Consider the following 12407-nt stretch of genomic DNA (forward strand, 5'->3'; position numbering starts at 1 on the left):
ATTCACTTTTGAAGTAGCCAGTGACAAGCTAATCACAGTAATCCCTTATTCTACAAAGAGGTGATAAAGAATGCATTGTCATCATTATAAGCTCTTTAATCCTTTTAAGCATGTAATTACATGGCTGAAACCTAATCTAATCTCCTAGGACATCTGTTGAATTATGAGGACTGTTAAGTATTATTAAAAGAATCCCTCTTTTTTATTATACCATCACAACAATGCCTGTTAATGTTTTATTTTGAGATTTTTTTCTATGGCTAGGTACACATGTGCAATGGTTCTCGTCTGATAATCGGCTCAGGGCTGATATCGGACAAGAATCTTGTGTGTGTACAGTGCTTGTCGTCTATCGTCCGAATGACCGTCCTGGTGGATCCACCAGGAGTCCTGGTGGACTATGAACGATCGTAATGGAAGTGAAAGGGAGAGAGAGCAGAGGGTTGCTGCTCCGTCGTTCCCCCCCCCCCCTCTCTCCATAGAGCAGAACGGTGCTATATGTACAGCGCTCGTTCGTGTATCGTGCAGTCGTTTGTCGTTGGAAAGGATCGGGAATGATCCTTTCTAACAACAATTATTGCACTTCTGTACATAGCCTAAGTACAGATTGTAATTGCATATGTACATGAGAACCCAGTTGGATGCTTAGTAATATATTACAAGTAACTTTGCTTTACTGTTCCTCTTTTCCAGACAAATACATCATCTTGTATAGAGAGAAAGAAAACCTTTGAGTTTCTATATGCAGTACAATATTTAATGTTTGGTACAGAGAGGGTGCAAAATGGGAATACAAATGGCTTGCAAGTAAACATTACAAAAATAAATGATGCTACAAATTAATAAAAAAAACAGTTTTCCTGAAAATAAATGACTTATACCTCTTTTACATGGCATGAGCTATAGTGAAGTATATGGTCATGACTGGTAGGACTGGACCACCCAACCCAAATTGGATATGGGCAGGGCTAATTTTAAGATAGTAGGGCATATAAGCAATATATTTATATATTAGGTCATTTAATGAAAAGGATGAACATTCTCCACTTGTATGCCTGCAGGAATCCAAAATGTATCATTTTAGTCTATCTATGAACAATGCACTTAAAACTGAGAGGTTAAACTCTCCGGTTGATTTTGTTCATATACAGCAATGCAGAATATTAGTATTGGTATTGCAGTAATTTTAACCAATATATCTCAATAAAATAGAAATTGGTTTAGATTTTAGTATGACAGTTAAGCAAAATGGACCAAAATAATGCATTGCCAAATCAATTTTTGTTTAACATTTTGCACTAGGACTAATAGCATATATGATTGAGTATAATTGTGGCTGTTTGGATCAATTTACTGTGAAAATATCACATTGGGCTCTATTTATAAAACAGGGTATCAGACATTACCTCAAACATTCCCTGGTGGAAATCAATTACAGCCATTAAAAAACATGGACCTGGAAGATTCCCACCAGGGAATGTTTGAAGGAATGTCAGATTCCCTGTTTTACAAACAGAGCCCATTGTGTATGGATAGCATAAGTAAGTAGAAAACTATCTAAATGAGCTCAGATAGACCTGAAAAGGGTTTTTTAGTTCTTCCCCACTTTAGCCAAAAACTTAAAATAAATTGTGGTTGACACACACTGTAACTAAACCTTTAACTAGTGTAAGCAACAAACTTCCACTTCTTGGCGATACACACAGACAGACACATACACAAACAAACGTAGAAACACAGGAGAAGCAATATAGAGACAAATTATGTTTATTATCAACTGACTTACACATGTTACATTTCTTAATAATAATGTATCTGATACTGATCAGCCCTTTAAACCCATTGGCATATAAGGGCCTCATTATAAAACATTGCACATACTTATAAAAAAAAATCAAAGCTGTTTATTTTCCCCAGCAATTATGTTTTCACCTGTTTCTATCATGTTGTAATTTAATTTTCTATTTGGAAATGGGAATACATCATTTTACCTTCACTATTTTTAAAAGGTGTTCTTGACAGAGTGTTGTCTTTTTTAATGGATAATTAGTCAATTTTGACTTTACACATATGCCTGGTGAGCTATGCTGGAAGTAAAGGAGGTTATACCTTTAATGTCATAAGAAAATGAAAGAAAAATATAGATCATAAATAAGCAACAATAATTCTGCACAATTATTGGCAGAGTGTATTGAATCATTCCTGCAAAAATTGCATAAATTAGTTGAATTTCTTAGATAAATAATTCTTTACCAATTCATAAAAAAATACCTTAAATAAAATTTCACTATGATAATATAACAAAAGAGGTGTGATAACAATAATAGGTGTGATAATAATGATACCAAAACATGTGTGAAATTTGAGGAAACACAGGCAGCTTTGATTTTTCTAATGGGTAAATGAGGTAAGCCAAAAAAAACAAACAAAAAAGAATAAAGCAACTGATTTTCTATTTGACTCTTTTATAAATACATTTCAGAATTCATAGAAAACCTTCCAAATTTCTAAAAAAAAAAAATAAAAAAAAAAATAAAGCATTGTCTTTGGGAAAAAAACATTTTTAAATATATAAACCAATGTATAAGAATTCAAAATAGCCTGTTCAGAGTTTATTTTACCAGTAGTTCATAGTTACAATGCTACACAATAATAAAAATATATAAACATTTACATATATCACAACTAGTAAACTTGTTACTATTGTCTGGATTAAGAAAAATATGGCTCCTAGCGATCTCTGCAATGTAACATGGCTCTAAATCAGAAAGCAGCTGCCGACATATGGTGATTTCAATAACCTATTGATCATTGGGAAACAATAACAGATTAAAAATACAATCTGGCTAATGGCAAAAGTATATGGATGATTTGGGTTATTGCATTTGGTAGCCCAAGGGACAGAGTAAGCAGCATCTGTGTTGCACAGATGGTTTGCAAAATATGGTCTCATTTCATACATAAACTATATAAAATTACAGTGTAATTTTTCAGTTTAAAACTAAAAAAAATTTTAGCAACATTTTTTTTAGCAAACAGACAGAAAAATCAGTATATGTTCTATAAACTTGTTGTAGCCAACATGACCGGAAAATGTATAAATTATATTTTATGACACCGGTTATAGTTTTATAACTAACAACTCAATTAAACCATCCTGAAGCATTCAACCATCTCCATTATGTGTCAGTCCACGAAGGTGAGGTCAGAAGCGACTGTGAGATCCATCGTCTTCATTTTCATCCTGCGTCTCCACATTTTCTCCTATTGATGCCAGTGCATAATGACAGGACATGGGATAATGTCACACAGCAAATCTGAACTGGTTTAAACTAAAAACAAGACTAGTACTATATTACAAAGGAATGGAGCTATGCATTGGTAATTGCTACTGGTGGGGGGTTAGTTGGGAGTCCTAGAAAGAGAAAATTGAAATAACAATAAAAATACTTAATGCAAACTTAACAAAAATAGAACATTATTAAATTGACATTTTCGAACAAAAGGGTTCTAAAAACCATATGCAACACTGACTTCTGAAAACAAAAGTGTCACTTGTTTTTTAATGTTGGAATACTATTCCAACATAGAATTGGAAGATTTCTAGATAAAAATGTCTACTAAATGAGACAATGGTATTACGGTACTCAATAGTGTCTATTTTATACAGAACCCACAAAAAAGCAGTGTAGCTGCCATGCATTAAGAGTTAAAGTTCCAGCTCAAAAATCCTTTAAGCAATACTTTTACTACAAAGGGCAGCGCGGTGGTTCAGAGGTAGCACTCTTGCCTTTGCAGCACCAGGTTCCAGGTTCGAATCTTGGCCAGGACACTATCTGCATGGAGTTTGTAGGTTCTCCTTGTGACTGTGTGGGTTTCCTCCCAAATCCCCAAAACATGCAGTGAGGTTAATTGGCTTCCCTCTAAAACTGGCCTTAGACTGTATAAATGACATACGACCATGGTAAAGACATTAGATTGTGAGCCCCTTTGAGGGACAGTTAGTGACATGACTATGGGCTCTGTAGAGCGCTGCATAATATGATGGTGCTATATAAATACTGTGTAATAATACCACAAAAAAATAAAAGCAGCCAGTAAAAATACAATAAAGGCTTCCAATGCCACAATTTGTCTTATTTCTGACAGGGGTTTTAACCATTGCCTATTTTTTTTTTCCCCTCACATCTCTGTCCCATTGGAGATATCTTTTTTTACCCAGCAACCTAAAAAACACAACAGAAAGTACAAACAAATATATCCTAATTAGGAGTTGTCACCAGATCAGTTGTCTAAAGTTGCAATCTACTCCTATTATAATGACAATGTAAAATGATAGATTTTCTCATAACTTTAAATAGAGGAAGAATCTACCAAAAAAAAAAAAAACTTTTCAAAACATGGAAAAGCTATGCCAGCCACTAAAATCTTCAACTTTCAACACATCTGGGTCTATTGAATGGCTGCATCTTTCTACTCAACACTGCAGTTTCCAGCTGATGCATCACCGATGTAGGTTATCCAACATATCTAGGTGTGTTTTGGGAAGCAACCCCCCCAAATGCACAATTAAAATGACTAATTTACTTATTCTTTAGGTATAGGTTATATTTATTGTACAGTGCTGCATAATATGTTGGCGCTACATAAATCCTGTTTATTATTATTATTAATAATATTAATAATAATATTAATAATAATAGGTTTACCTTCACACTTAACTAGAAAAACCAGCTATGGAGGGGAGGAATGAAAGTATTCATTTCCTGAAAAAATATATTTTATGAGAATGGCTGAAGCTTGTCCATAAAGACTGAATGTCTACATTATGAGCTGTCAATGTGTAAACAGCATTTACAATCCCAGGAGAATGTTGACTCTTATCACAGTCATTACTCTCCAAACATAGTTCACTGAGTAATATTTACATGTTCTTTGACATTTTAAACCTATGAGAAGTAGCTAGAGATTGACCTATTTGGGTCCAGCAAAATGTGGAATGTATTTCACATAAGTTTCCTCTACATTCAGTACTATGTACTATACAAAACAGTATTCTTTCATTAGGACATAATTATATGTGGTCAGATCCAAATTAGAAAGTTTTGAACATTTATCTAATACTATAACTACACAGTAGGAACAATTCTAGTAAATTGACTTTTTTTTAATATCCTTGTTAGTTACAATAATCCCCTGCAACTTTAATAACAAATAACTTTTATTATAGTTTAAATATATAAAATGAATATAAAATATTCAGCTACAGGAATATAGTTTTTCCTCTCATTATTTTTAGTTCAATATATTTTTTTAAGAAAGGCATAGAAAAATATACCATACATTTTGTACAACAAGAAAGATCCATAGAAAAATGTAAAAAAAAGTTTCAAGTGCGAATAACAGTGCAAACATCAGAAAATTCCCTCATTTTTTATGAAGTTTCAATATTTTGAACTACTCTTTCTAAATGATCTTTGATTCTATCAATAGCAAGATGAAACTGCATGTGGTTAATATGAATTTCTTTCAGACTGTGTCATTCTATCTCTATTCTTCCAAATCATAGCAAAATATCTCCTAATATGGCTTTACTGTTTTTATTACCATAAAAAAGTATATAAAGATATGGGTGGCCAAGTAGGTGTTTAAAGTGCAAAAAGCTGGAATGGTTTAATTTACGGTATTTTCAGTGACAATAGTAGGTATGTAATATTTCTTTTTTCCCAACTGGGGGACTTTACCAATTTATCAAGTTAAACGGTAAATTATGATGCCAACTTGCTGCTAAAAAGTGATGGTTAAAATTTTGCCCAACCATAATGACCATACAATGTAAAAAGAAATCTGCATAAATGCTCACATCCATAAAAAAAAAACAAAAAAAAAACAAAATTTAAGGCAAGCCACTAGAAGGTGCTCTGATGGACATCCTTCGACTCGGACTGTCCGACTCCTCAGTTTCTGGTACCCCTGACTCTGACTCTCCGGAGTCGGATTATCTGTATCTACTAGGTTTCTCATTTTATCTTCACACTTTTGCATTCAAACTTCACAAAAAATTTTTGACCCCCTAATTATTCATAAATCAATACATTTATTATAAAATTAAATATAACAAAATATTTTTTACCATAAAAGTTTTTCTCAAGTGACTTAAAAAAAAGATGAATAAATTGATGATTTGTAAATTATTATGTTTTTTACTTTATATAATTTTAAAATGAAATATCTTTATTTCAGGGATTTATACTATGTTTTAAGACAACAATATTATTCATCCTTTTATCTTCAAAGTTATTAGCTTAATTATATTTAGTATTGCAATTACCATTATGACCAGAGAATTAAGTAATGCAGAACGTCAAAGAGTGGTAGACAGTTATTTGAATGGAAGTGATGCCTCCCAGATAGCAATGGTTTTGAGTTGTAATAGTAGAACCATAATCAAAATTATTAAGACCTATGAAGCTTCTGGTAGAGTGGAAAAAATTACCAAGAGGAGAAAGCATTAATGATTAATAAATCTTTTAGTTAATTATATATTATATTATATTATATTGTGTTATATTTAATTTTATAATAAATGTATGAATTTTTGAATAATTAGGGGGTCTAAATGTTTTGTGAAGTTTGAATGCAAAATAATTTTTTGACAATTGAAAATTTGAAATTTTTTTTGTGAAATTTGAATGCAAAAGTGTGAAGATATAATAAAAAAACCCTGTAATATGCTAATGTATTTCCAAATTGATTGAAGGAAGGCAACATACACGCCATTTAGAACTACTGGCTAGGAAGCTGACTCTCTACTGTACTGGCCAGTTTAAACAAAAGACAAAAAAATGAAAACAATAAAGGTTTTATTTATTGTTTTTTATCAAGTGGCTATTTCGGTTCCAGCCACATCACTAATAATCTCGGGATAAACAAGGATAGCTTCTTCTACAGTCAAATTCGATGAGCGATCATACTTTTCTATTTCTTTAAATTCTTTAAAAAACTCCTGCTGGAATCTCCTAATTTGGACATTTTCTGGTCATTTATCTTTCATGCATATGCGACATTGCTTTATTGTTGAAAGTTCCATTTTGTCCAAGTAGGAATCAAAGTCAAATTCTTCATTTGAAGAGGATGATCCTGAGTTACCAGTGCTTATAGCTTCATCCAGTGGTGGTGTTTCAGGTAGTAATCCCTTCATGCGAACTGCTACATCATAGGCGGCCTTTTTTGCAGTATCAGTCTGGTCATTGCTCAACAAAATTCGGCTCATTGGATCAACATAAATAGCAGCTAACAAGATTTGATTATCCAGTAAAAGATTCTCTCTTTTCTTTATTGAAGATACAATGCCATGAGCTATTAACCCTACACTCCAAGCTCTTGTATCAAGCTCTTCCATTTCAAGAAGAATTTACCAGGTGTCAAATCTTCAGATTGCAAACTCTTGGTGACAGTAAAGGTTAAAAAGAAGATTTCCCAGTGCTTTTACTTGTGTCCACTGGCTTTAAGTTAAAAAAACATTTTCATTGTCCTGTTCTTCATGAAAGTCTTTTAGTTCAAGCAAATGCTTTACCATCAAAACAAATCTTCCCCAGTGTGTTGTTTGATCCAAAATGGCTCCTTTTCCTGCACGTCTTTTCAAAATGGCATCTGTTTCAGGGGCCCTGGCTGCAACAGTTACTTGCCTCAATTTGCCAACTAGAGTAGCTGCATGATGATCTTTTAATCCACCTCTTATTGCAAGTTGCAGAGTATGAACAGCAGAAGGCATATGCTGAATAGTAGTACACTTAGATGCTTCTTCAACAATGTTATCCAAAATGTCACTATTCTCTTCGCTTTCACTTTCTCCAATACTTGCAAAACTGTCTTCCTTTAATATCTCTCTGTCACTTTCTTCATCTACTTTATTCTTTTTCTCAGTTGGGCTCCACATATTAGAAGCATTATTATTATTAACGTTCAGCCCTGGATGGGAGCATATATGGAGAGTGCAGACAGTACACCTGAACACACATCAAGCCATAGCACTCACCTACACCTAAATCATTACACTTGTTTACACTCAAATTAACTTGTTAAACACATTATATCTGAAATAAAATGAAAACACTTTTTTAATGTACATAATCCAGATTACAATATTGTGAATGTCAGGTTGTATAATAGCTCAGTTGAACTTCACACTAGTAGAAATACAACTATGCACTGGGCTTTATTCTTACATCAGAGAAGTACTTAATTATGACTATTGTTTGTGAAATAGGACATTTGAACTTGCCGTATTTTTTTTTTAAATAATTCAGGAGTCGGCACATTTTTATCGACTCCACAGCCCTGCGCACTTACATACATACGTTACAACGTGCATGTATTGATTACAACAACTGGCTAGAAAACCACCATTAATAAATGTTTACTAATACATTTTAATAAACTGGTTTTAATCTGAAATTGAATACATCCCACTAAGCATTTTAGTAACACATATGATTTTTATAAATCTTGACAATCACATAAATTAATCAGGTTTTACCTGGCATTACAATGGCTTGTTGAGATCCAGAGTCAGCACTTAAAGACAACCTGCCTCCTTTAGCCAGTCTGTCACATAGCATGGTAATATGTTTCTTCAGCCTGGTAGTATCTTTTGGAATGCTGAGCTGGCTAGTGAGGTTTAGAGCTTGTTCCTTAGAGCTTTTGGACAGACATGTCCTTAATAGATGAGATAGTGCTGCATCTACAGTCTCTTCCCAACCCTAAGTAAAGGGGAGAAAGAAAAGACAACCATGTTATTACTAATGCAAAATATGAAATGTAAAGCAATAATAAAAGATTGCATATATAAAAAAAGAAAACATCTTTATTTTTAGTGAACATAAACAACAGTAGCAGTGCAATGGTTGGCATGACCATAATTAAGGGGACTATGGTGACCAACTGAGCTTGTGAACTACTGCTGCAAAACTCCCCACCCTGGAAAACATAGGTTTAATAAATTGATATATTACCTCCATTTTATCAGGATGAAATGCTAGACAGTTAGAACTCAGGAGACATGTTTTGAACTGTATCCTGAACATTGTGAATTATTTGACTGTTGTGAATGCTCTAAAATCTACTGCTTAAATTACACGCTTCCTTCTCAGCATTCTCAAATTCTTGTATTTAGATGCTCTAACATTATCCATAATGTCACTAACTGTTTCTCTTTATCTCCTAATTTAATGTCCTTACCAGACTTTTATATAGTTAACAATCTAAGGTCAATTTGAGGTGGGTCAAGTAATCTACTAGTATGTTGTTTGGACTGTGAGTGAAACCCAGAATGGCCAGAGAAAACCCACACAAAAGCCATGGAGATGTCCTGGTTTCGGGACAAAGCCACCATGCCAATAAATAATTGTTGTCTGGGGGTATCGAAGTGCACGCTTGTTTGCAAATGTAAAGCAGAGGTGTACAATAGTTTGTAGTTGTGTATATTTAATATCAAAATGGAATGCTTATATGATATTTACCAAAGACCATTTAAGTTTTTATCACTGTTGACAAATAAGAAGAATAAAAGACCAGAAATGGGTTGCTGTTAATTAAAATCTATATAAATCAGAGTTAATATTTTAGCTATGTTGAAGGTTATAGACAGAGGTGGAATATAAAGCAGGCTGTGGAGTTGGCAATTATAGTGTATAGAGTGGTTATAAATGTACTGACTGACTCCATAACTCTGATATATAGTACTGTACTCCAGGAATATCATAAGTTTTTCAGATGCATTTTGTGCATGTGGATTGCTTTTCTGGATCCGACACTAATAAAGCATTAACAGTGCTTGTGTTCTACCAAAAAGCAAAAAAGTTAAAAGTGGACTTAAACTGAAAAAAACTAGGGGGTAGTACTATTGGACAAAAGAGACATGCAATTTCTGCACAGGGTCAGTATGTGCAATATTTCTCAAGTAATTATGCTGTGCATACTTACTGACAATGGCAGAAGCTCACTACCCACCAATGAGTTTAGCTCCGCTTTAAGGAACAAGGAGCAGACAAGAAGAAGTACTTTTACCAAATATTTATAAGCCATGGTCAGTTTATACAATCTATGCAAAATTCAACAAAATTTCTCTTCTATGGCCTGCAGACATATGGCCAATTACTATAAAGTGAAATGCAGCAGAAAAGGACCACCTACATTAAGCTTTATTTTAGGTTCTATTCCAAAAATACATAAGGATTTATTAATATAATGTAGGTAGCAGTATAAACAACACCATATAGAGTTTAACTACAAGCAAAAAAAGAGTCACCTCACACAGACCAAACTATAAAAAGCTGCTATTTCATATGATGTCAGATTTCTTAAGGCAAATGCAGGCTTTTTTTTTCATATGGTAAAGCAGTAAATTCATTTTTATGGAGTAAAAATATACCCATGTAATTATACCTGAAGTGTAAACATTTTGAAATATGAATTACATTTGCCTGTGATGATCTACTGTGATGAAGAACTTTATTCACCCTCACTGTTCTGGAAAAATTAAGTCTATGAAATACCATTCAACAGTTTATATTTGGAGTAGTTTAAAAGTTGAGTAAAGCAAATGTAATGCTATTTTACAACCCAGATGTGAGAAAGCTGAAAAAAAAGTATGTCCCCATAGCCCATAGCATCCAGTGGCTTCCTTTTATTATTCTGGGCTACAAATGAAAGTTGAAGTGTAACCAATTGTTATGGACATGGTCATTATAACTGAAGACTTATGGGATCCAAGGAAAGCCTAGCATTTATCAACATACACAGACCACGTGTATCAACACAATCCAGGTTCACAGATTTTTGTGTTCGCTTTTATGTAAATTTTTATATAATAACCAAGTACAAGTGAGCTAAAAAAAGACCAACAGACATTAGGTCTCCTTTATCCATATGTTTTAAAGGAACAGTTCATATTGCTTCACAGTAGCCAAACAGATTAAAATCTAAGTGGTGTTTATTGGAAATTTAAGAAATCCATTAGGTTGACAAATTCTAAGGATGTATATAAAAGGCCTGGAATGTCCTGATTGAATGAGTAAGCTACAACGCTGTTTCAAGTTATGAAAAAGAATATGGTTAATATGTATTGCTGGAATATTTTACCTGTCTTTTTAAATATCCAAACTAACCCCTTCCAAATTGTAGTCTGCACCATATCAGAGATACATTAAAAAATAATTTAATCGATCGAAAATATTATCGATCATGTGATCACTTTGTCAGCTTTGATCTAGGTTTTGAGTTCGAAAAAGGAAGCATAAACCCTGCAAATGAACACTGCCATCAATCTGCTGTTCTTCAGTGCCGTCTATTTAATAATGTCGCTGAGAGATACAGTTGCATTGTTAAATAACAAAAAAATAAATAAATAAATAATGATAACGATCTAACCATGGCACCAATATCTTGGCAAAAAATGGGTTAAAGAATTATAAGGTCAACTGACCTTAAAATGTGCTCAAAGCTTTCTTTTTCCACCCAGACCCTATCCCTGATTTTCTTTAGATTGTATTTTCCATTAAAGGAACATGAAAGTAACTGTACAAAAATGTGGTCTTAACCTCAAAATTATAAAATAACACTTGTTTGATGAAAAAAAAAAAAAATCAGTTCTCAAATATTTTTCTTTGTGCATAACGCAGGCCAAAATCTCTCCAACACATAAATGTTCAAGCAGCATTTTATGATTTAATCAGACTACAACGTCAAAGCAGCTGCTTTGTAGTGACCAAAATGTCTTTTTTTCTAATTGGGTAATAAAGGCATGTTGGTTGCCTACATATTTATTATATGCAACAAAGAGACGGGAAAAAACTAATAATAATTTATGGAAAACAATACAAAAAAATGTTTTTCTGTAAACTTGCTAGCTTTGATATGCTGAAATTTAGCAGAGATTTGTCCTATTGGAGAAAACCTCCCTTTCGGTCCCGAAGTAATGCAAAGTATAACTAAAGTGAGATTTCTACAAACTGAGGGAAATCCTTGCAAAGATCTTTTTACAAAAACAAGTGACCTAATCGGAAAATGGTAAATTTTTGGTGTTTCACCACTTTCTTCACATATGGCAACCAGGACACAAAAGGTGACTCTCCCCAGCAAAACCAAAAATAAACACTAAAATCATTCACATAATTTCTCTTATTCTCTCCATGATAGATTAGATAGATAGATAGATAGATAGATAGATAGATAGATAGATAGATAGATAGATAGATAGATGCATGTTTACATATTTTCAACTTAGTTTATTATTGTATTTTTCAGGTAATTAATTAATTTTTCAGGTTTTAAACAGTTTATGGGCAACTTGCGAATTTTAGATTTACAAGTTTAAAATTTACAAAATGCCCACGCTTAAGATTTCT

At 33.1% G+C, this 12407-nt stretch overlaps 1 protein-coding gene across 5 annotated transcripts in view; it reads right to left on the reverse strand.

Annotated features, from left to right (window-relative positions):
* Nucleotides 1-1751: 1751 nt before the first annotated feature.
* Nucleotides 1752-12407, reverse strand: part of BBS9 (Bardet-Biedl syndrome 9) — a 165561-nt gene continuing 154905 nt past the window's right edge. For 4 of the 5 annotated variants that reach the window (XM_072412228.1, XM_072412230.1, XM_072412225.1 and 1 more), the window contains 2 exons: nucleotides 8540-8762; nucleotides 1752-3264 (listed from right to left, as the gene is read on the reverse strand). In XM_072412228.1, the coding sequence (XP_072268329.1) occupies nucleotides 3206-3264; nucleotides 8540-8762 (282 nt within the window). In that variant the 3' untranslated portion in view covers nucleotides 1752-3205. Of the gene's footprint in view, nucleotides 3416-8539; nucleotides 8763-12407 lie in introns of all 5 variants that reach the window. The other variant, XM_072412229.1, reaches the window with a different exon arrangement.

Source organism: Pyxicephalus adspersus, chromosome 5, assembly GCF_032062135.1.
Source record: "Pyxicephalus adspersus chromosome 5, UCB_Pads_2.0, whole genome shotgun sequence".
NCBI lineage: Eukaryota > Metazoa > Chordata > Amphibia > Anura > Pyxicephalidae > Pyxicephalus > Pyxicephalus adspersus.